The sequence below is a fragment of the Elephantulus edwardii genome, unplaced genomic scaffold, assembly GCF_000299155.1.
Source record: "Elephantulus edwardii isolate Elephantulus edwardi_28Jun2011 unplaced genomic scaffold, EleEdw1.0 scaffold00014, whole genome shotgun sequence".
In the NCBI taxonomy this organism is placed as follows: Eukaryota; Metazoa; Chordata; class Mammalia; order Macroscelidea; family Macroscelididae; genus Elephantulus; species Elephantulus edwardii.
The window spans coordinates 12,663,601-12,689,310 of NW_006399764.1; the positions used below are offsets into that span (position 1 = coordinate 12,663,601).

At 44.0% G+C, this 25,710-nt stretch overlaps 1 protein-coding gene across 2 annotated transcripts in view; it reads left to right on the plus strand.

Annotated features, from left to right (window-relative positions):
- Nucleotides 1-25,710, plus strand: part of SLC24A2 (solute carrier family 24 (sodium/potassium/calcium exchanger), member 2) — a 311,194-nt gene that overhangs the window by 196,455 nt on the left and 89,029 nt on the right. For both annotated transcript variants that reach the window (XM_006881276.1, XM_006881277.1), the window contains exons 2-3: nt 10,539-10,577; nt 14,170-14,278. In XM_006881276.1, coding sequence (XP_006881338.1) covers nt 10,539-10,577; nt 14,170-14,278 — 148 coding nt within the window. The remainder of the gene's footprint in view (nt 1-10,538; nt 10,578-14,169; nt 14,279-25,710) is intronic.

A 25,710-nucleotide genomic window follows, 5' to 3' on the forward strand; every position in this document is an offset into this window, starting at 1 on the left:
TGCAGCAAATTATTCTGTGGCTTGTCCAGGACCAGCATTTGTCGGACTTTCCTTTAAAAATAGATCCTTTACTTAAAAGAAGTCTATCTCACCCTAATAAATGAATGTATTTGATGCTCTTTTCCAATCGAAGGAACTTTGTGTGACTAATGCCAGAACACCGCCAACAGATTGCATTTGATTGGCATATCAAAATGGTTCATTAACAATTGTGAGAACCACTAAAACAATACAGGGAAGTTTATTAACAACATCTGGATTTTTCCAGGGGAGGAGAGAGATGGCCATGTAGTTGGGCTGTTAATCTTGAAATTAAGTGAATTAGCACTGATGCTTCTCCTGCTGAGGACAGGAATGGCCCAAGGCCCTTCTTGCTTATCTCCTCTTAGAAAATGGGGATAACTGTCTTCTGTACCCACCTAAGAAGAAAGATTGAATTGTCTTTTAAGGGCTTCAGGAAGTAGACTTAAATAATCGTCACTGCTATTAATGGAGCCAGTGGTACAACAAGGAGCACTGGTTACTGAACACCAGGAGCCCAGACCCTTCTCTTTTCTGAGCAGACAAAGCACATGACTTGATTCTCACAGCAAGTCTTGAATCAGTAGAGGTGGAGATCATGGAAGACACAGGGTAAAGTTTGCTCTCAGAAACAGAGAGAGAGATAAAGGTGTGTGTATGTGTGTATGTTGTTGCGTGTTGTTGCGTGTTGTTGAGTCAGAACTGACACATAGCTGACCCTCCAGTGGGTTTTCAGAGACGGTAAACCACACAGGAGGGGATTACCCATCCTTCTCTCACGGAGCAGCTGGTGGCCTCAAACCGCATACCTTCAGGATTGCAGTGCAGCTTCTTGCCACTTGTCCACCAGAGCTTTGTTCTGTAATCTTCCTTATGTGTTGTTGATCATTAAGTAAGCATGGTTTCATTTCTTCCTACTTTTTTTAGATAAAAATTATCTGAAGGCCTAATATTTTCTTCCTGCATGCCAAAGGAATGACTCGTCCACCCTCCTGAGGGAGCCGTGGTGGTGTAGTCCTCAGGGAGCTGCCTGCAAACCCAAAGGCCACTCCTCCCTGGCCATTTAAACTTATCAGCAGCTCTTCCTTGGGAGGATGATGGACAGTTTCCTCTTGTGCCATTTACAGCCTTGGAAACCCAACAGAGGGTCGGTTCGACCCTGACAGCAGTAAGTCCATTGAGTCTGTGAGAAGTTTATAAAGGACTTTTTGTTTTGTTTTGTTTTGTTTTGTTTTGTTTTCACAATGCTGGTAGACTAGACAAGCATGTGTCCTGCTAATCCCAGTGCTCCCCCTTACTCCTCCTCCCCCCACTCCTATAAGATCCCCAAGATCTTAGATGCTGCTAAGTGCTTTTGAGTCAGTTCTGAATTATAGTGACCCATGTAGAACAGAACAGAACACTAGATCGGTCAATCGATTGAAAGACAGAAAGATCGATCTCTTGCAGGAGCCTTAGTGGCACAAAAGTCAAACGTTCAGCCACTAACCAAAAGATGTAGCGATCTGAACATGCCTACATCTCTGTGGGTAGATTGAAATCACCTCTTCCGTTTTCCCTTATTTAATATCCAACGTGCATGCGCGTCCAGAGCCAAGTGAAAATATTGCAGCTTGGATGAGTCAATCCTCTAACCAATAACAAGTCATTGCTGTCAAATCAGACCAACTCATAGCTCCCCCTTCATTGGCTTTACAGAATCTATAAATCGCGTGGGAGAAGATGGCACATCTTCTCCCTCAGAGCAGCTGATGGACTCAAACCACCCACCTTTGAGTTGGTAGCACAACTCCTTACCCACAAGACCATCAGAGCTCCCCAGCCATCCTCTAGTGTCCCACAAATCACCTCTCACTGCTCTAGTCAATGGAGTTTCCCTACTTCCCATAGAAGCTACCCCATTCTCTAAGCCAATGGACGGCTTGAAATCTACTTTTAGCATATAACGTCTCATCATTCTTCCTGTGGCTTCTCATACTACTACTATTACTACTGGGTATTGATTTATTTAATCTTCAGAATAACCCTCCTAGATAAAACTCATTGGTTGAGTCAGCATTGACTCATAACGGACCCGGCGTTGGGTTTCTGAGACCCTAAATCCCATGAAAGGAGACTGTCCAGCTTTCTCCTATAGATCCCTTGGTGGGTTTGAACCACCGGAGAGGTGAGGTCTTTGAGTTAGCAGTGTAACACCTTGCTGACTAGACCTCCGTTATTTACTATTACTTTCCCCATTTTACAAATTAGAGAGCTAAGCCAGAGAGGGTAAGTAAGTTGTCCAGAGTCACACAGCTAATAAGTAAATCGCAGCAATGAGGAAAAGAATCCAAATGGTCTGGCCCTGAATTTTATATTATTAATCACTATGTAATGCTTCTCATCCTACTTTATTTCTCCTCCTGTACAAAGATCTATTTTGTGCTTTATGTGTCTCTAGACAAGTTCTCCTTCACTCTCTCCATTCCTCAGTATCACTGTTCTCCTTACCTTTCTTTCCGTTACTTCTATGTATTTTCTGGTCATGAGAATTTTCTGGTGGTGAGAGTTTTCAGATGTGACACTTTTTACTTGGGTAATTTTTACCTTTCTATCCCACATCTTATCCTTAAACTAGAGTTCTGAAGTGGTCACTCCTGGGTCCTGGAGAGCCACATTTGGTATCTGTCATTAATCTCTGAGATTCTTAAACATAAAGATTTCTCAAAGATAGTAATGGTGGGATAATTACTCTGCAACAAGTCAACCATCAAGTTCACTTTGGCTCATAGCTACCCCATGTCTACAATAGCTAGAAATCTTGCCTGATCACGCAGCGTCCTCGCCATCTCCATTGTGTTTAAGTCTACTGTAACACTCATTGTGTCAGGCCATCTCCTTGAGGGTGTTCTGCCCCTACTTTGACCCCTACTTTTCTAAAGATGATACCCCTTTTACAAGGACTGGCCCCTGCTAATATCATACCCAAAGTATATGAGATGACATCTCACTCTCCTTGCCTTTAATCTGTTGGTATTTCTTTCTTTGCAGTTGTTGTTAGGTGCCAACTGCAGCTCGTAAAACCCCTATGGACAGCAGACCTGAGCCTTGTTGCATCTGTGCCATTCTCACCATCTCTGATATGTTGGAGTCCGTTGTTAAAGTCACTGTGTTAGTCCATCTTGTTAAGGGTCTTTCTCCCCTTCTCTGACCATCCACCTTTCCCAAAATGATGGCTTTTTCCAAAGACTGGCCATTCCTTACAACATGTCCAGCACATGTGACAAGAAGTTTCACCAGCCCTGCCTCTAAGGAGCAGTCACTCCCCATTATTATTTCTCGGGGCATGAAAAGACAACAGTAAAAGGAGAAAGATTAATAAGTATTAGAATTTCCTTCCTATAAAATTTCAGAGTGAACACTTTTACACCTTTTGTTCATCTGGTTTTCCCATGGGCATTAGGACTTCCTCCTCTTTTACTAGGAGAGAGATTTTGAATATTTTTTCCATTTCAGAGATATGTATTGAAGGAACTAGAACATATCTCATACTTCCTGATTAATTTTTAAATGAAAAAATCTGTCATTCAAATCCTTCATTCAACCCTTCTAAATTCTGAGCCATTAATTTGAATGCTAATTAAATGTTGGATTAATATTTCAATCACTGGCATATTTGTTTTAGATCACATTTACAGCCAAATACTTATGCCTTTAAATTAGTTTTCACAGAGTTTAGAGAGCTGTGGTATCACGGGGACAATAAATTTAGGACAATAACTTCCTAAGACTTGAAGATTGAAAGTTTCCGTCTTTTTACAATCTCTCATGATGTTACCTGGAAGTCCAGTGGTGAGAATTTTTGTTTTCTTGATATTGAGCCTTTGTGAAAGGTGCTAATGAATGTTTATAGCTATAATTTGACTCTTATAGCAAATTAATTATCTCTCATCTGTTATCTGAGGCCAAATCACTGGTCACACTCTTCCCCAATAACTACACTTGTTTCCTTTGACGTATAAAATCATTAGAATGACTGGCTTGGTTATAAGATTTGAAGCCGGGAATGCTTGAATTACAGTGGCCCATCAGAGTGAGCCAGGAGCTTGTTGTTAGGTGCCATCAAGTTGAGTATGACTCATAATGACCCTATGAACAACAGATCTGAACCCTGTCCTAACCTGTGCCATTGTCATTGTTTGTTACATACTCAAGGCCATTGCTGGAGCCACTGTGTCGTTCCATTGCTGCAGCCACTGTGTCAACCCAGCTGGTTGAGAGTCTTCCTCTCTTTAACTAAACATCTGCTTTTCCAAGCACGATATCCTTTTCCAAGGAATAGCCTCTCCTAGCAAAATGCCCAAAGTATATGCGACAAAGCTTTGTCATCCTTGCCTCCAAGGATCACTCTCACTGCACCTTCTCCAAGACATATCTGTTTGTTCTTTTAGCAGCCCATGGTATAGTCAGTACTCTTCCAACACCACAGCTCAAAGGTGTCAGTTCTTCTGTCATCCTTAATCACTGTGTAGCTCTCAGACGCATGACAAGTGATTGAAAGCCGTAGCCTGAATCAGGCATATCTTCATCCTTGTGCTGACATCATTGCTCCTCAGGAATTTGGAGACTTTCTCAGGCTTTCCCAATGCAATACATCTTTTAATATTTTAACTGCTGGTGCAATGTGTGTTCATGGTGGGTCCACGTAAGATTAAGTAATTGACAATTTTAGGCTTTTCTCCATCTATCATGATATTGCCTATCGATCCAGTGGTGAGAATTTTTGTTTTCTTGATGTTGAGATGGAATTTGAGTTGAAGGTTATATAGCCTTTGATCTTCTGCAGCAAGTGCTTCAAGTCTTCCTCACTTTCAGCAAGCAAGATTTTGTCATTTGCATAATACAGGTGTTGATTAGTCTTCCTCTGATCCTGATGCCACATTGTTTTGCATTAAGTCCAGCTTCTCAAATTATTTGCTCAGCACGCGGATTGCATGGGTATGGAGAGAAGATGCAACCCTGACACACATCTTTCCTGATTTTAAACAATGTCGTGTTACCTTGCTCTGTTCAGACAGCAACATCTTGATCAAGGTATAATTTTGTATGAGCACAATTAAGTGTTCTAAGATTCCCATTCTTCTCGAAGTTAGCCCTAATTTGTCATGATCTGCACAGTTAAATGTCTTTGCATAATCAGTAAAACATAAAGGGACATTCTTGTTTTTTCTGCTTTGAGCCAGGATTGATCAGACATCAACAGTGTTATCCCTGGTGCCACAGCCTCTTCTAAATCCAACCTGAATTTCTAGCAGTACTGTGTCCTCCTCCTAGGAGCTTGTTGTTGTTGTTATGTGCCGTCAAGTCGCTTGCGACTCATAGCAACCCTATGTACAACAACCCTAAACTCTGCTCTGTCCTGTGCCAATCTCACTATCTCTGACACACCCACCCCGATTACCCCAGTCACTGAATCAATCCACCTCATCAAGGGTCTTCCCCTCCTGCTCTGTCCCTCCACCCTCTCAAGCATGATGTCCCTCTCCAAGGACTGGTCTGCAACATGTCCAAAGTATGTCAGACGAAGCCTCAGAATCCTTGCCTCCAAGGAGCAGTCCGGTTTAATCCTCTCCAAGATGAACCTGTTTGTTTTCTTAGCAGTCCATGGTACATTCAATACTCTTCTCCAGCACCACAGCTCAAAGGCATCAATTCTCCTTCTTTCCTCACTAGTCATTGTCCAGCTCTCTGACTCATAACAACTGATTGCAAAGACCATGGCCTGTATCAGGTGCACATTTGTCTCCAGAGTGACACCATTGCTTTTCAGTACTTTGGAGAGGTCCCTAATAGCAGACTTTCTCATCGCATCTTTTACTTTCCTGGCTGCTGATGCCAGGAATGTTGACTGTGGAGCCAAGCAGACTAAAGCTGTGAACAATCTCAATCTCTTCATCATCCATCCTGATGCTGCCAAATGGCCCAGTGGTGAGAATCTTTGTCTTCTTGACATTGAGCCTCAATCCATATTGGAAGCTAATTGAGGAGCTTGTTAGTATCCCCATTTTGCCTGAACATCAGGGAATAATCCCAGTCCATTCCTGATTGGATCTGTGGTTGGCATATGGAGGAGCATGAAGGGTACATTTCTGTACAAAACTACACTTTACAGGAAAACTGATCCTCCATTAGTCCTTCTCAGAATCACAGGGAAAGAGACAATTTCAGGACTTGGGAATGATTTCTTGAGTTTAAAATGCTTTTTAAATGAACTGTGTTTTACTATCTAAAAAACCCTCAAAACCTTATGCACGTTCAAAACATGTTTATGACGTTAAGTACCAAAATCTCCATCTAGAATCAAGGTTTGCACCTGGAAGAACATCGGTAATAATGCCTCTTCCTTCTAGTTGTTCAGTTTAAGTGCATGGCTACCTTGGAGTAATAAAAGAGGGACTAAGTTAAAGAAAGGTTTGAATTGCATAAAGATTTCTTTTCAGTGAAAAATTGACTCATTGCATCCTGGCATCATAGGTGTCCTGCTATCATGAATAAAAAGAGGGTCTGTCTTGGTGTACCTGAGCACCCACTGTTTCAGGAATTCTCTTAAACGGTCCTCTAGAATTTCTGTCCATGCATCAGTCTGACTTAGTAAATCTTTCCTAGAGGGGGCACAACCTTTAAATCGACTGTCAGTATTGAACTTTAAAATCAGTACACACCTGGGTAGTATTTTAGTGTGTTAAAAAAAAAAAAGCCATGACGTCTGATTTGTTCTGTTTATTTGGCCTTTTAAGTTGTTTTCTGTAATATCCACTGGGTTAGAAAGAACCTGCCAGATACTCAATGACCCGGAAAATAGATTGACAACACTGGGTTCACTAACCACATTAGGTTACAGTATGACTAAGTAGTTTGATGGCTAGAAATACTGGAGTCTGTGCTAGTAGCGTTCAGTGTAATGTTTGCTGTTTGCTGCCTTCAAGTCAGTGCCCACTCATAACAGTCACAACACACATCAGAACAGAAACTCCTCCTGGTCCTGCACCTCTAGCCCCATGATCGGCTGTAGATTGAACATTATGCTCTGTAGAATTGACTGGCTGATTTTCCGAGAGCCCAGCCTTTCTTCTTCCTTTGTCTTAGTCGGGAAGCCTCCCTGACACCTGTTTAGCAACCCAGCATCCCAGGAGCCCCCTCTGGGGCTGTTCAGGAGGTGCATTGGACAGGAATCAAACCCGGGTCTCCTGCCTGGAAGGGGAGAAGTCTACCGCTGAGCCCTCAGTGCCCTCCCACCCCTGGTGTAATTAAAACCTCTTTAAAATGGAATCCCTACTGTAATCAGCAGCAGATTGCCAGGACAGAGAGGCTGCTTCAGGATGCAATTATGGAAGGGCTGAGCCAGGTGAGCGCCAGGTCAGAAATTATCACTAGATGGGGGTGAGTCCCTGAAAAGGGGCAATTACCATCTTGTGTCACACGACTCATCCTTTTTGCAACAGGACTATATAAAAGGAAAGGAAAGGGGTGTTTTCATGACCTCCGATGTCATGTGCATACAACTAAACGTACATTTTATGGGCTCATGTATATTCATGTCTGCAAAGAAAACTCGTAATGTCAGCTTTGGCTGACTTCAAACTGGCTACTTTTGTAAAGACCTTTTGCAGCGCTCATAAATTCTGTGCCCAAGGTGTTATTCCATTTCTTCTGCCTTATAATCTACCTCTTCCATGAAGGAAAAAGGGAGTCACTAGTGTAGATATTTGGACTTCCTTTCAGACTAGAAACAAGTTCGGATTTTGGTATTCCTTCCTCAAGTGATCATTTTGAATGCGGATACAAGCCGTTGGATGATGATATCTTTGCTGTTATTATAAGGGCCGCCCTACTTCCTCCCCAGTTTCGTCCTGGTCCTTCACATTCTGTGGTAGAACAGAAATGGATCACTGCAGTATCAATACCGGCTCCAGTTAGGTCTCTCCCTTTTAGCCCCAAGGTGTAAATTTGCCAACTGGAAAGGCTGCTCTGACCCTTCATCTCGATATATGTCCCAGGGCTGTGCGGGCCCCAGTAGATCATTTCCCTGGAGATTTGTTCTGTAGGACGAGGGCCATTTGTTGAGCTGTCTGATGTGGAAGGAGAGGAAGCGAAAGGCCCGGCCAGAGAGAAGCAGGATCATCCAGCGCCTTTCCGAGCAACAGGGAAATCAAAGGCTGCTGTCTAGTCCCTCTCAGAGCATGTTCCTAGAACTGGGGCTCAAGGCTGTTTTCTTTTCAGTGTTCTTAAAGATGTCAGTGAGAAGGAAAAAAAAACCAAATCACGGGGTTATGACACACCTAGTGATCCCACAGGCTATGCTCTGAAAGAACCCCCAGGTCCTCAAAGAACTTGTGAGCTTCAGGTGCCGACAGGAGGGTCCTGAGCCCGGGTTTAGTGCTACACATGCCCAATGAGATCGCTAAGTTTATCATGAAGCCCCCGAGGCTTCCAGGGCCTTCACAGACCTGCAAAAATGTTTGCAATTTTTTTAAAAAAAAGTTTGAAATCAAAGGGGAAACTGTGCAATGGCATTGACTCCAAAGAGGAACTGTGATGACGCTCTGGTTAAATGCTCAGTTAATAAATGAAAAGTCAGCAGTTCCAATCCACTGTCTGCTCCACAGCACACAGGGCCAGGTGATTGTAAGTGTGTGTGTGTGTGTGTGTGTGTGTGTGTGTGTGTGTGCGCGCGCATGAGTGTGTCTCCCCTCCACCTGTCTTCCCCCTCCTCCTTTCTCCCCTTCCCCCTTTCGCTCCCCTCCACTGTCTTCCCACTCCCTCTCTCCCTCCTCCCACCACTCCTCTCTTCCCCTTCTCACCCTCCCTTTCACTCTCTCCCTCCACCTCTCCCTCTCTCCCTCCTTCTCCCCCACCATTGCTGTCAACTCAAAATCAACTTAGAGCTGGCTCTCTAACAAGTTTTAAGAGACTATAAATCACATGGGAGGAGATTTCTCATCTTCCTTTCATTAAGTATCTGGTAGATTCGAACTGCCAGCCTTTGGATTGGCATTGGAACTCTTTACCCACTAGGTCACCAGACCTCCTTCCTTCTGTGAGGATGACTACCTTGGAAGCCCTATGGAGTGATTATACTCTGTTCTATAGGATCTCTGGGAGTCAGAATTAATTCAGTGACACACAACACTGACTTCAAATTTGGGGGTAAAAGATCCAATTCAAGCTCATAGTCACTCCATGTGTGTCAGTACAGGATTCTATTCCAGACGATCTTCAATGGCTGATGTTTCAGAAGCCTTTCTTCTGGGATGTCTCAAGGTGACTTGAACCTCCAGCCCTTTCCATTAGCTGCTAAGCACATTCGCAGTTTGCATCACTCAGGAGCTCCAGAAAGGTTTCCATGAAAATCTAAATCTTGCAAATTAAAAGCTTAAAAATGAATATCTAAGTTATTCAATGTTTAATTGAATCGTTGCAAAATATTGAATATCCACTTCATTAAGTGTTAAATGTCATATTGTTTAAAATTTCTTCCCGTGTGAAAACAAAATGTGGATTCAGTTTCTCACTTTCCAAGATTTCCGAGACCACATGGCCGTTGCTGAGAAACCAGCTACACCCTATCATAAGGGAACTGCACACAGCCAAGTAGCTTCAAATAAAAGATGATTAGAAGCCTTTCCATCTTGCTGCTTCAAACAGTTCTATCTGATGTGGGCTGTGGTGGAATGTTTATATGTTTTGTAGGATGACTGCAATAAACCTGAGAAAAAGAGAATCTAGAGCTGAGGTAGAAGTTTTAAGCAGCCCTGCTTCCTCTCTGCTCCTCTGCATGTATGTCATTATTCCTGGAGCTTCAAGTCTGCTTAGATTCTCATGGGGATGGCCAGATAGGAAGCAGGGTCCTGGGGGATTCTTGCTGTATGCACCTGTAGTTGAAGGCAGTGGTGTGAGCACCAAAAAAAAGTACATATGGAGAGTAATCTTAACCGTAGCACATATTCATGGTTGGATGCTCACGTAGTAGTGTCTGGTTCCTGTGAAGACACAGATTTCCTTCTGAACCGGGAAAGCAGAGACACCCCGTGGGGTTGTACTGGCAGAATCCCAGTGTTCCCTTATCTGATACAGCATCATTTCCCAACAGATGATGAACCTTCATGTGCCTTTGTGTTCCAGTGTTTTGAATGGTTTGTTCCCCACCTAACAATATCTTATAGGTATTTTTCCATACCAGTAGGTGTGGGATTACCACACTCTTTTTAATGACCACCTGATATCCATATATGGGTAATTGCCTTCTATTGCTAGAGTTGGGCATTCTCTTCTCAAAAGAATGTCATGTACCCTAATAAATCCTTATATATTGGCTAGAAATATATGCTTTTTGTCCACCATAGTTGCTAGCCTGTTAAGGAACTGAAAGAACCAAGTCTTGCCCTATACTGATGCTTGTTGTTAAATGTAAACCCTATATGTGATTCACCATTTATTTACTTCTTTGTCTTTTGTTTTTGCCTTTTCTTCCTGCGCAGCCATCTACAACCAGGGACAAGGATGAGCAGGCTCTACCGGTAGGAAACAGTGACCCTGTCTGTGTGCCTGTGGCGGGGGGGGGGGGGGGAGTGAGGAGGGGCAGGAGAGGGGCCATGCCTTCAACCAGTCATCCTCTCCCTTGGAATATTTCACCGGCTAGAGTGGATGCCTTCTCCAGCTGACCATCAGTAATGAAATCATTGGATTCTGATGTTGACAAATTATTTCTGGGGCTTGGTTTTCAAAAGTTTGAATCCTCCCTTGTATTTGATATGAACTTTTGTAGGAATTCCAAGAGGGAGATCTTTGCAAATTGCCATGCAAACGCTGCTGTGCTAATGTTTGGGGCCATTGTGCTACCCAACGCATGAGGTCTATTTTCTCCTTCATCTGCATGTACATACTTGTTGGTTAGAAATTTCTTTTGGCCCCTTCAAAAGAAATACTGCATGAGACCTATATTCAAGATAATACACAAGGCCCAAAAGAATGTTTTAAGTTTAGCCTATTCTAATAAAGATCGTCACAGTAGACGTCTTCCAATTTCCCAGAATAGAGACCCTTATAACAGTGATCATGATAAATCATTAACAGGAAGCACATTGTTTGTTTCCTATCCAATTAACACATCCTGTTTTATGTTGTGCAATGTAGCAAGGAAGTAGGTTGCCTAATTCTTGTGTTTAATCATCAAATTGCAATTATGTTCAAATTACACAGATCTCCTAACCTTACCTTTAAAATCCTTTGATTCCTAACCATCTAAATCTCCTACACTAAAATAAGACAATGCATTGAACAGTAAGAAAAGTTAAAGTTCAAAGGACTAGTGGTGAAGAAGCACATAGGACAGTGTCCTTTCTCCTGAAATGCTAAGAGCAATATGCCATGACAGTGTCTGAAAACCCATATAATTATCCAGATTCACTATCAGGCAAGAGATATTGATCCAGTCCCTTCCTTTAAGGAAGATTTACCACAAAACACTGTTGATCTCTCTCTGAGTCTTCCCCTATGCTTTTTTTAATTAGCATTATGGTTTCTAGCAAAATAGCAGTCATAAAAAGATCACACTAAGTCAGATTGCTATGTGTGTCTCATACTGAGAAGGTACTCAAAATTCAAGCTCACTATAAGTTTCATATTTGTCTCCAAACATGGGGACTATGATAGTTATTAAGTGTTGTTGTTGTTGTGTACCGTTGACTCAGAACCAACTCATAGCTAACCCCCAGCAGGTTTTCAGAGGCAGTAAATTTCATGGGAGGAGATTGCCCATCTTTTTCTCAAGGAGCATCTGGTGGATTCAAACTGTACAACTTGAGTTAGCAACGCAGCTCCTAACCCTGTCGCCCACCAGAGCTCCTGGCACTCTCTACAAAAGGTGGTGAAGCTTTGTCTCTCATACTTTGGACCTATAGCTCAGTGAGGCTATTCCTTGGGAAAGGACATCATATTGGAAAGATGGAGAGTCAACGAAGGAGAAGACTACCAACAAGAGCGACACTGCAGTCAATGTCAAATGAGTGCACCATTGGGCTCAAGTGTGTCAGAAAAGATGATGGCACAGGATAGGGCAAGATTCAGGTCTGTTGTTCATAGGGTCACCATGAGTCATACTCAACTCGACAGCACCTAATAACAACACTTGTTGTTGTTAAGTGCCATCGAGCCATAGACAACTCTTAGCAACCCTATGAACAAAAGACCTGAATACTTGTATAACCTTCATCATTTCTCCAAGTTCATAGGGGTTCTGGAGGCAGGCTATTTCAGAAGTGGATGCCACTCCTGCTTCCAAGCTTGTTTTGTGGGGAGCCCCACCAAACACTGTCCACCATGGGTGACCATTATAGCATTTGACACATCATTGTCACAGTGTTCAGCATCACAGCAACCATGAGTTACCTCTGTACAGCAAATGGACAGACCAGGGATATACCACTTGGAAGAATGTTTGACAAAAAATTATTAAAACCAGGCCTGAGGGCCTCAGATTAAAATCACCCACCTTTGGCTTAGTAGCATAACTCTCTATCCACCAGGCCCACAGAGCTCTCTCTATGTTTTTGGTGGTGGTGTTAAGTGCCATCGAGTCATAGACAACTCATAGCAACCCTATCAATGAAAGACCTGAAGATTTGTATAACTTTCATCGTTTCTCCAAGTTCATAGAGTTTCCAGAGGCATAAGCAATAGTTTAGAAACAGTGCCCAACGTAAGCATGTTAACCAGATTCCCTTACTCTTAGACTTAGTGATCTGGTCCGAAGCTCCAAAGTGGGTCTGTCTAGGATGGAGCACCTCCCAAATGTATTTGACTGTGGAATGTTTGGGGAGACTTTCCTTGGGAAGCTCACTTATGGGACTAGAGAGAGTATATTGGGGGGGGGGGAATCCATTAATGTAGAGAGCTGATAGACTTAGAAGGAAAGAGTCTTTTCTTTTTACTCCAGAAAAATTTCATGTCCTGATTTTGGGTCAAAAAGTTCAATAAGAAATCAATTCCCTTCCATTTTATTACCTCCTTCCCTCTTATCAGCACATCTATAAAGCTCGGCTCCCTCTGAAGTATCTATCCCAGTGATGAACAGAGAAAATAGCACAACAACCAGGAAGAGAAGTTCCTAATAAAAGGCCATCAAAACCCAGAGAGGTTTTCCTTTTGTTTTGTTTTCACTTTTTTCATGGTGGTTGTGGTTTTTTTTAAGACTGTTTGCTTTTGAAAATAAGTAAGAATGTGTTGATAACCACACCTCTAGAAGTTCATTCTTCTTCTATCACCTATTGATACCAAAAAGATAATATTGTGGCATCTAAGCCCCAGATGTTCCCATAGGAAGTCAGCCAGGTTATCCTTCACTGTGGATTTATGATAGAAGATTTTGCCTCTTCAGATTCTACTGAGAGACCACAGAGTTTCCAACAAGAGGATAGAGATGAGTCATCCCAGAGACGTAAAAAAAAAATGCCCCTCTAGAGAGTAAGAAGAGGATATTAGTGTTGCTAAAATTTACTTTCATTTATGTTTACTTTTTGCTTTTATCATTCTTCTTAATTTCTATGTTTGCCAATGTTTTATGATATATGCACTCACATTAATATATAGACATTTCTTTATATACCTATAGATTTTCTTATATACTCACACTCAGAACATTTTTCTATTAAGGTTGTAGAATTCACAAATTTCAAGGTCCACCACTGGTTTGGCTAACAGTCTTTGAGTGAAGTAATCCTGAAATCCATTCCCTATCCTCTGTTTGCCTGTGTGACTTGAACCTATAATTTCCCCTCTCTGAAATTCTTCATCTTCCTAAAGAGAATAATAATGAGATTGACTTGCTAGGACTCATTTCGAGGATGAGATAAATGAATGAATGTGAACCATACTGCATGTTGCTTGGCATTTACTAAGCACTGTTGATAACAGTGAGTCCATTTAGTAAGAGTGGGTGAGAAGATGCTGTTGCTACCCGAGGTCTGAAGGGAACTTTGAGGAGCTTTGGTTTGCTAGCATGTGATCACACGGCAAATGAGTAGCCACAGAGAACATCAGAGTTGTTGCTAGAACGAGAACTTCCCTCCTCTCTGAGAACTAACAGCCTCTCTGTCTGGTTTCTCCGCTCAGACTAAGCCACGTCTCCAGCGAGGGGGAAGCTCTGCCTCTCTCCACAACAGTCTCATGCGGAACAGCATCTTCCAACTCATGATACACACTCTGGACCCACTCGCTGAAGGTAAAAGTGAGGCTTGGGTGTGGGAGCTTGTTGGAAAGAAAGAGAATGTGAAAAAGGCTTCCCTTCACATCATACATAGGTATGCTTCTGTAGTTCAAGGTCAGAGGAAGCCCTGGGCCCTAGCATGCTTTGCTTGCAATGACTTAGTGCACCATCAGTGATTTGGGGGAGCATAAACGGGATCTGAGGTCTGTGTGTACATTGTGTCTTTTGAGACCTCCAGTGCGGAGCTGGTTATGAGGCAGAGAAGGCAAAAAGGGCTTCCCTGCCAACTAGAGGAACAGTTCTTTCATTGGCCTTCCTGAGTTTCAAAATAGAGTTGTGCGTGATGCTGAATTGTATATTTTAAAAAGAGTTAATTCCATGACTTAGAAGGGCTGGAAGTCATTTGGGAAAGAATGATAATTTCCAGATGTTGATATCCAGTTGACTCTTGGGCAGTTGGTGGATGGAAAGTGACTGTCTAAGCATCTAAAGAGCTCATTCTAAGACAACTGCTTAAGATTGATCACTGGAGACCCAGAAGGCCAGGTTCACCTTCAGATGAAAGTGATTCATCTAAACCATCACAGAGAATTCAGAATTGTGTTTTTCCAGTTTTATTCATTCACAGCAAAGCCAAATCCATCATGTTGCTTAAATTGTGTAATTATCTTTAAAAATTAATCTTTCAAATTGCTCTCAGATATGTCAGGTATTACCACTCGCAAGAGGCTCCAATGTAACCAACTCATCCTTGGACTTTACAATCATACCTGATGTTCCGCGGAGTGGTAGGGCTCATTGAAGAGCTTCACTGATCTTGGGTTCTATTTAGAAGAGGTAATTCTTAGTCATGGACATACTAAATATCCTTACCTGATTTATCTGAAAAGGAGCACACTTTAAAGCACTGGACTGTTAACCGTGCAGTCAGTGATTTGAACCCACCAGCTGATCAATGGCAGAAATATGCAACCATGTGCCTCTGGGCGGATTAGTCCTGGAAACCCCGGGGCAATTCTCTGTCCTGTAGGGGCGCTCTCAGTCAGAATTGACTCTGCAGCAATGAGCTTGGGTGAACTTATGTGGAGTTCCGTTGGACGAGATGAGACCTGATCACCTACCTTCTTCTTTGTTTAACCCCTGGTCACAACCCCAGAAAAGGAGTGAAGATGAGAGAGGTTAGCAGTTCTGACACTTTGCTCTCGATTACGGAGAAGCTGTGTGACTTTGGACAAGATGAGGTCTCACTAGTATTTGGTGTCTTCATCCGTAGGAACAGTTTTTCCTATGTTCAGCACTTTACAGTCTGTAAAAGCATTTTCCTACCTATCACCATACAAGTCATGTTATCACTTCACAGCTTCCACTACCCTTTGTTTCAGAGAGCATTCTGCAAAATTACATCTCCAGAGTATCTGTCTCGGCAGCCAGCGCTTTATTCCAGGCCGTCACCATTGCTTGTCTGGATTTGGGCAGTAGGATCTCAGCTGGTCCTCTTTCCTGGCCCTTTCTATCCATACTTTCCACATGCCCAAGTCATCCTCTCAAAGGGTAGACCACATTATGTCACCCCTACTCGGGACTTTCTTTGGCATCCTGTTGCTTTTAAGACAAGTGTGAATAGCTTTCTGAAGTTACATCATCTGACTCCAGCCTCTTGCTCCAGTCCCAGATGATTGAATCATACAGATCTTTCTGTCCTTCAAGGTCTTTCTGTCCTTCTGATACTTCTGCCCTGCCTCAAACGCATAGCATAAACCGTCCCCTCCACATGGGAGGGAACCATTCCCCCCTGCTTCACTTCGGCCCCCTTCCTGCCTTCTTTTCTCATACCCATTCTTCAGCATTTTGCCTAAGTGACATTTCTTGACCACCCAGTGTAAATCAAGGCCCCCAGTCACCTTCTCTAACTGTCCCTTTCAATGTTTCTTTATTACTCACTTTACAAATCATGTGATGAGGTGTCCACTGCCTGCATTCCTCAGGATCCTGTGAGCTTCTCAAGCCACAGGCCTTGGCTGTGTTCTCTATTTGTCCCAAGAGCACAGTACTCGGCACATAGTAACTGCCAAGGCTTGGAAAGATTGAACAGCTTGGGAGAACTGATGTTATTGTCCTGAGAGCCACACATCATCCAGTCCCTCTAATGCACCACAAGTATAAAATTATGGGTGAATTACAACTTCATTATTTTGAGCCAACATTATCTCCACCTATTGCCCTGAAACACTATCAAAGAGAACAGAACCGTTTTATCAGCTCCAAATTGATTATGACCAGGTGACTAGGACTCTAATTTTTTTTTTTCGTACAAGACAGTGTTGTGGAGTAATTAGAGGACAGACTATATAACCAGGCTCCCTGGATCCAAATCCAAGCCCTGCAGAATAGCTCGCTGTGTGGCCTCAAGCAAGTTACTGAACGTCTCTGTTTTCTCGTGTGTAAATTGAAGCTAATATATGATGATGTGTGCTTCCTAGGGTCTCTGTGAGGATTAACAGAACAATTAAGAAGCATTTCAAATACTGTCTGTTACATAATAAGTACTATATATACGTTTGACAGATAGACACATATACACATATATGTTTGATGTGATTCTTTCTGGATTTTGAAAAGTAAAACAGCATGTGATTTTTTTATCAAAAATATCCACAAGTGTGTGACGGAAAAACACCATCCTCTTCAATGAGCACCCCAATTCTTTCTCAACACTCTGTTCTCCCCGAGGAAACTGTGATTACTACTTTCTCCGGGATCCTCTCAGCGTAGACAACTGTGTGATGTGTATTTGTGTGTATATACTTTCACTCACAGCCAGCTCACGCACCTACATGTTTCTGGTCTTTGTTTGGTAGGGGACTCAACCTTCTGGTGGATCTTGTTTGTGATTTTTCAGGAAGGTTTGCGCTATCGTACTGTTGCTGTGAGATAAGCACCAGCAGACCTGAGGGGTGTGTGGCTTGGAGAGGGGCCGGCGGTGATTTTCCGAAACACCTGGCCCTTATGGCACTGAGCTGCAATTAAACTGTTTGTTCCTGCTCTGGCAAGATGTGCCATCTGAATCAGGGCGCCCGTGTTCAAGGTTAAGCCTCTGCCTGAAAGTCATGGAGGGCTCCAGTGGTGTGAATGTGCGAGAACGCTGAGAGCCGTAATCAGTTCTGGACTCGAGTGATTAGAAAATATGTAAAGCACTTCAGAGCTGTAAAATTGTTCCACAGCGACAGCCAAGATTGCTCTGGTATTTTTCCCCCAAAATTTGCAGTCCTTTTTCATCTCAAGCACAGCCAACAAAATTAACCCACTGCTCTCAGAAATCATCCTCTCTCCTCTCATTTGCATTTGATCACCTGAATTCACGTCTCCTCAGGCCAAACTGCCACCTTTTAACCAGGGAGAGTGCTGGCGGTGTCACACATGGGTTCTAGGTACTGTGGGACTTCTCCTGTTGCACTGAGGGACAACTTCTCAATCTTCTGGGTCTTCACCAAGTGGTCTCTTCACCCCATGTACCAGGCTGCCAGTCTTCAGAAAGAAAAGCATTCAACTTCATCTGAAAACACCCACTAGAATTGATAATCTCTCTGTGTGTGTGTGTGTGTGTGTGTGTGTGTGTGCGCGCGCGCGCGCGCCTTTCTGTCTCTGTCTCTGTCTCTCTGTGTTTGTCTCTGTCTGTCTCTATCTCTCTGTCTCTGCCTCTCTGTCTCTGTCTCTATCTCTGTCTCTGTCTCTCTCACTGTCTCTATCTCTCTGTCTCTATCTGTATTTCTCTGTCTCTCTGTTTCTCTCTCTCTATCTCGGTCTCTCTCTCTCTGTCTCTATCTCTGTCTCTGTCTCTATATCTCTGTCTCTCTGTATCTCTGTCTCTGTCTCTCTTTGTCTTTGTCTCTCTATCTCTGTCTCTCTGTCTCTGTCGATCTCTCTATCTCTGTCTTTCTCTCTCTCTCTCTCTCTCTCTCTCTGTCTCTTTCTCATTCTCTCCTGCAAACCTCAACATCTCAAATCCATAGCCCACTCTTGCAGTCACTGTGTCAGTCCATCTGGTTGAAGGCTTCCTCTCTTTCACTGACCTTTCCAAGCATGTTCTCTTTTTCAGGCATAGGTGCCTCCTGACCACCCACCCAAAGCACGTGAGACAAAGTTTCACCATCCTTGCCTCTAAGGAGCATTGTGTTTGTACTTCTTCCAACACAGGTTTGCTCACTTTGATGAGTCCATGGTGTAGCCAATACTATTTGCCAACACTACCATTCAAACCCACAGCTGCATCTGCCATAGTCACTGTCCAACTTTCACATGGATGTGAAATGAATGAAAATACCATGGCTTGGGTCAGGCACACATTAGCTTTTAATCTAACATCTTTGCTCCTTAGAACTTGACAGCGGTCCTTCACTGTATATTTGCCCAATAAAATACTTTGTTATTATTATTCATTCTTGACTGCTGTTACCACAGATGTTGATTGTGGATCCAAATAAAATGGGCTCATTGACGTCAGTCTTTTCGCCTTCTATCATGATGTTGCCTGTTAGTAGCATGAGGACCTTTCTTTTCTTGATGTTGAAGTGAAATCCATATTGCTGACTCTGGTCTTTGATCTTCCCCACTTAGGGTTTCGAGTCTTACTCACTCTGCAAGCAAACTTGTTGTCTGCATCACACGGACTGTGGAGATTTCCTCCAATCCTGATGCAACCTATGGAAGGACCTTTGCCTTTGTCTCATCTATTCAGCTAAGGTGCTTTCATCTTTCAAAGGCTAGTGGTCTTGTATTCCCTAAGAGCGTTCATTAGTGGCTGGGAGAGTCTCTGAGCCTGAATCACAGGACTCAGCTGTGTGCTACCTGTGGGCATATCCCGGAGCGTCCCGAGACCACATAGTCTGCTGTTGCTTACGGTTTCATGGATCAGCAATTTGGATAGGGATCCATTGGTGCTTCTTTCTTTCTAAGTAGTAACAGTGGCATTTACTTGATAGTATGCATTGGTGACTGAGCAAGTTGGAAAGCTCAAAAGTGTTCTCACGCCCATGTCTGGCACCTTTGTGGGGATCATTGAAAGGCTAGGCTCGTCTGAGCCCTTCTTTCTCTCCATCTTATCTCAGGATCTTCCTGTGTGATCTGTCTGGCAGGGTAGTTGGCCTTTGTACATAGAGTCTTAAGAGTTCTAAGAGCAAAGCCAGCTTGGGAAATCCTAGAATGTCACTTCTACTGTATTCTATCTGGCAAACAAGTCCCTGGAGCCAGCTCAGACGCAAAGGAAAGGGAATGACCCACCTCTCAAGGAGAAGAACAACACATTGAAGCGTCTTTCATTTAACCCATTCTGTTTCAGGGGCACAGCCCACTGGTAGATTAATGTGATCATCACTCATTGGGTGCTCTTGTCACACCACAGTAGATGAAAAGGGTGGAGCTCTGATTGGTCTATCTCAATGGTGGGTTAGCCCAGAAAACACTGAACACTGACTTCCGGAGCCAAATGATCCCAAACAGGACATTGTTCATGGAATGGAGGTATCTGTTAGAGGAAAACTCACATGAATTATTGGAATAAAGATTTTTTGCTTCTTTTAAAAAACCTTGGAGAAACTAAAATTATCCATCTTTGAAATCTCAGCCTGACTGTCAGAACTGATTTTTCTAATAAATTCAGTGTCTCATATTGATTTTAACATTTTCTCTAAACAAGCTATTGTATTTACCCAGGTGTACATCTTTATGAACGGAAAACCAAGGATGCTGACTATAGCACTTTGGAAATGAGAAGCAGCTCCCACTGTCAGTTTGCCTAATAATAATACCACCCCCTCACATTTGCTGAGCACTTGCTTGAGGACAAGCACTATGGTGGGTGTTCTACATAAATCATCTGATTTAGTCCTTGTACCAGCCCTGCTCTGCCATTCAGATACAGACACTCAAGTGCAAAGAGGTTAAATACTTTACCAAGGTGATAGGGGAAGGAAATGGCAGAAGGACAATTTGTACCTGTGTCTGCCTTGCTCTGAATCTGTTCTTAACTCTTGCAAAGACCCCTTACCCATCCCTGGGCCAGTTACAGATTCTATCTGTGCGAACTTTTCTTCTGTAAGCCTTCACAACAAAACCCACCTCTCCAGCCTCCGCTCTCACCCCAAGGGGAACAGTGTCCTCAAGCTCCTGCCTGTCATCCCTAAGCTTTTGCTGCAACTTTCTTCCCCCTGGTACATGGACATTCTGATGGCCTGGCTCTCTCAGATGACTTGGGAATGTCCTGTGTGGGAAGAGGAAGCCCGTGACCAGTTCCTGGGAAGCCTCCTGACTGATGAAGCGGCAGAGATGTATGTGAAAGCGAGAGAGGAAGAGCTACCTCAGGGCTTGACCTCGATGCCCGTGCAGTCAGTCTGTAGTTCTAGCGCTGCACCATGTGGGCTCACGTCCTGACTTAACCTCTTGCTCTGGGACTTTGGGAGAGCTGCTCAACCTTACTGGGCCTCAGTTTCTCCACTTCCCAAATGAGATAATGATGACACCCTCGTTAGTTTATGATTGAACCTTTCACGTTTTCTTCTTGTTTACTACAAACCCAGCAGTGCACAAGTCCAGAGCTAGTAACAGAGCTCCATGCCGCTGCTAGAGCCCGGCCTCCCTCTGGGTTTTCTTCCTCTGTCCCTTCCGTGTGCCCCTCGTCCTCATCCATGGAGGAGAGCTGTTGCTCCCTCTGCCCTCTCCCTGTTATTCCTGTGTTTGGGGCAGAAAGAAAGGAAAGGGGGATAAAGCAAAGCTCTTCCTTTTTATTTTGTTTCATCCTTTTTTCCTGTTTCATCTCTTTATTTTCTGAGTTTTTTTCTCCCAGAAATGAACTAGCTCCACTCCGTAGACTCTCACTTCCTCCCACAGGTCAGTTCAGGCCTGTGTGGTCACCATAAGATCCAAAGACACCATAACTGGGCACTCTGCCTCCCCAGACAAAACTGGGTTCTTCTTGGGAAGCAGCAAGGGGGTGGTTATTAGAACAGCAGCCAGTAGGGTCTCCTTCGTGCCATCACTGCTGCTACCAGGCAAGATTTTAAAAGATCCCCTCCTCAGAATGACACCAGGGTTGTGTTAGTGCTATTGGTGGCCCCTTTTATCTCAGAGAGGGCAAGACGGTACCCAGTCATGGCTTTATCTCTATATCTCATCCCTGGAATATAGGGACTTCAGGACATATTTTCTGAATTAATTAAATGAGAGAATATTTGGGTTGCTCATTCTTCTACTGGAGACGTATGATTATGTGTCTCTAGCCATGTGTGGTTGTCGTTATATGCCATCGAGTAGCAATCCCCTGCACAATAGCTCTGAACCCTGCACTACCCTGAGCCATTCTCACTGTCTCTGACACACCTACCCTCATAACCCCAGTTACTGTGTTAATCTATCTCATCCAGGGTCTTCCTCTCCTGCCCTGGCCTTCCACCCTCCCAAGCATGATGTCCCTCTCAAGGACTGGTCTCTCCAAGGACAACATGCCCAAAGTATGTGAGACAGAACCTCAAAATCCTTGCCTCCAAGGAGCAGCTTGGTTTCACCATCTCTCAGACACATCTGTTAGTTCTCATGGAAGTCCATGGTATTGTTCAGTATTCCTCCCAAACACCACAGGGCAAAGGTGTCGGGTTCTTCCTCTGTCATCTTTGGTTATAATTTGTGCACTGCTGAAAAGAACTTTGGTTGAGACCAATAATGTCCTGTTTGACCACTTGGAGTCTGCATCAGGGTAAAGCGGTTGTATCTGGTTTGTCACCACTGTGCCTCCAGCCTTGAACACAGTGTCGACATTAAGGGGGCGCTCAGTAAATATTTTCTGGAGGAGAGAATTGGTGTCTCTAGTTTGGAGTCACTGCAGCAATATTAAGTGTTCCCTCTCCACTTCTCACCTTCTTGATGGCCTCTCCTGTCCACTTTTGTCTCCAGAATAGTTGTTCTTCTCTCTTTCCTTTTTTACCCTTTGATGGACAGCTGGTTCTTCTATGGTGGTGTATGGCCCTAATTTCCAAGCATTACTATCCTCCTTTGCCTGCCTGCGCCATTCATTCATTTTACCAATTCAAACACCTGTAAAATAGTGTCAGCTTCGTAATTTGGTGTTAAGGTGAGGAGACAACAACTGCAAAAGGAAAAGCTCTTCACTTAATTCTCCTAGATTCAAGGAACCTTTCCACATCTCTAGTAGTTTCTCTCTAGAAATTCACCGTTTGACTTCTACTTCTTTTTGCTGTCCAGTTGTGCAGTCAACTTCACTTCATGGCAACTGCATGTGGGCTGGAACCATGATCTGGAATGTTTGCAGTGGCTGCCTTTGGTGCAGGTCTCACCAGGCTTTTCTTCCAAGGTGCCTCTGGATAGACTCAAACTTCCCACAGTCCTGTGCACCACTCAGGGACACCTTTTCACTATCAAAATGTCATTTAGTAATATCGAGGTTTAGCACACATAGATACTAAATATCTTAACACTCCGATTGCCTCATAGAGGCAAGAATGGGGAAACTTCGTCTCACTTACTCCTGGCATGTTGTCAAAAGGGGCCAGTCCTTGAAAAAAAAGACTGCATGGTGGGAAAGGCAGAGGCTCAGAGACAGAAAGGAAGACCCTCAGTGAGAGAGCTTGACACAGTGACTGGGACAAAAGGCCTGAGCGAGTCAGAGCTGGTGAGCTCGGTGCCAGACAGAGCAAGCTTCTGATCTGCTCTTCATAGAATCACTGTGAGCTGAAGTTGACTTGACATATCTAACAGCAGCCAATACCTTAGAAGATACAAATGTGGAACAAGCCCTGTTGGAGGTGCTTTGTTGCTCTCTTGATGTGCCGTTGAGTCGGAATTGTCTCCTCGCTGACCCTCCAGTGGGTTTTCAGAGGCTGTAAATCGCGGGGAAGGAGATTGCCCATCTTTCTTCCACGGAGCAGCCGGTAGATTTGAACAACCTACCTTAGGGTTGGCAGTGCAACTCCTAATCTACCCAAAAGCATATTGATAGAAAATTCTGATGACCAAATTCCCAAGAAATAACTACATAAAATCTCATAGAGCACAATTGTACTCTGAATGAGGTCACCATGAGTCAGAAAGCGGCTTGACAGCAACGGGTGTGGAGTTTGTTTGTGTTTTAGTTTGGTTTTTAATGGACCTGTAATTGGACTAAAAGATTATTAACTACAAGCTTGAGATACTTTAGAACAGCATGTCCCCAGGCCTGATCTATAATTCCCTTGCACCTGTTTTTCCCTGATAAAACCTGCTCAATCCTATGGTGAGATGGCTGAGAATGACCGATGCTCGTGGTAATGCCTGCCCTGTCCACCATTAGAAAGTCAGCAAATGATCTTCATCATAAGCACACAACCATATCACCAGAGTCTGTCTCTGCAGTTGTCACTTTTCACCCAATATATTTATGTGATAATTATTTGAGCTCCGTCTGGGGTATGTCCTGGGGACATCTCTCCCGCCTTCCTGGTGTGCAGTTTGGCTCCACTGATACCCTCCCCAGGGGTGGTGTGACATCCTGATGCTGTCTTTCCCATTGCTTTGTCACTCGGGTTCAGGCAGTGATGGCAAGCAGGGGCTTTGGTGACCTGAACCCCAAAACAATGAAATAAACAAGGACCATCCCGCCACCACTGATTCTGCTCCAGCTCCCAGCAATCCTGTAGAAAGGAGACAGCTCAGAAGACCCAGCAGCGAGCAGTCTCTCTGCTGGACAGAACCACTGATGAACTCTGCTCCTCATGCATATGTCTGCTCTGGACATTTCATGTAAGCGGGGTCATAGAGTGACCCTCGGGATGTACCCTTCAAGCAGCGGGAGCTCCCACTGAAGGGTGCGGCATCTTCTCATGCCAAGTGCAGGTTCATAAACAAATTTGCAGGTGCCGTGTTGTGCTTGAGCACTTTTCGCTGTGGTTCTTGGATTAGGGAGTTCGATAAAGGCGAGCTCTGATTTCACTAGCTCTGGAGGCAATTCCAATCCATATGTGATCCCATAGGGAACGTCCATCAGAAACCAACCCTGTGAAAAGACTACCTGATTTCTCCAGGGCCACTGGGTATAAATAAATCCTGAGACAAACACACACTCAGCCACAGCCCTGTTCCCATAAAGTAGATTCCAGCTCAGAGTCACCCTGTAGGACAGAGTAGGGCTGCCCACAGGTTTTCAAAGGCTGCAATCTTTATGGAAACAGATTGCCACATCTTTCTCCCATGGGGCTACTGGGTCCGTTCAAACTACCAGTCTTTCTTTTTGTTCTTGTCTGTTGTCCCTGTCCCTTTTACCTGCCCATATTGGTTCATCTTGCCCTTATACCCATGGGCCCACTTGCCAATTAATGTTTGTTATTACTGGTCATGCAGGCCCATCAACCTTTCTCTTAGTAACCAAGCACTTAACCATTGCTCCACCCGGGCTCCTTAATCCATGTTCGGTTTCTCTGGAGAACAGTGCCTGGTACTCTTTCCCTGGGACATGTTTCTGATGGACATTAGGGGGGAGAGAGAGAGAGGGAGGGAGGGAAGGGGAGAGAAAGAGAGACAGACAGAGAGAGAGAGAGAGAGAGAGAGAAACCATGTATTCTTTATTGTTGGCCAAACTGAAATGGTAGGATCCTGCAGGGTAAGTGGACAAGTGGCAGTTTGCCAGCTGGCTTTACATCTAGAATCCCTCCTATCAAGGGCTGCTTCAGGTAGGGGTGTGGTGGACCTGTGTGCTGTCAGGTGTGAGAAACGAGGAGCCTAAGAGGTGATGAGATGGGAAGGCAGGAGGGTGAATCTTTCTGAGATCCCAGTCTGTGCCAGAGCCCCCTGAGGGACTGTGGATAAAGCATTCAGCTGCTAAATATTAATCCTCAGAAAATTAATGTTATTAATCATGCAGGAGCACCTATTAGCAGCCTTTCTATTAGCGGCCATGCACTTGACCTCTGTGCGACTTTTATGGAGGCAGTCCATTTCCATGCAGACTCCATCATTGGTGCTTCTGACTCGTGGCTGATCTTCCAATAGGTTTTTGAGGCTCTCAGTCATATGGAAGAGACTGACTGTCTTTGTCCTTCGGAGCTGCTAGTGGATTTGAACTGCCAGAGAGCCATGGCCTTTGAGTTAACAGCACAGCTTCCTACAGCCTATGCCATCTTGTTGTTGTTGTTATGCGCCGTCGAGTCTTTTGCGACTCATAGGGACCCTATGTACAACAGCCCTAAACCCTGCTCTATCCTGTGCCAATCACACTGCCTCTGACGCACCCATCCCGATTACCCCAGTCACTGAATCAATCCACCTCATAGAGGGTCTTCCCCTCCTGCGCTGTCCCTCTACTCTACCCAGTATGATGTCCCTCTCTAAAGACCTGTTTCTCCTTACAACATGTCCAAAGTATGTCAGACAAAGCCCCAGAATCCTTGCCTCCACGGAGCAGCCTGGTT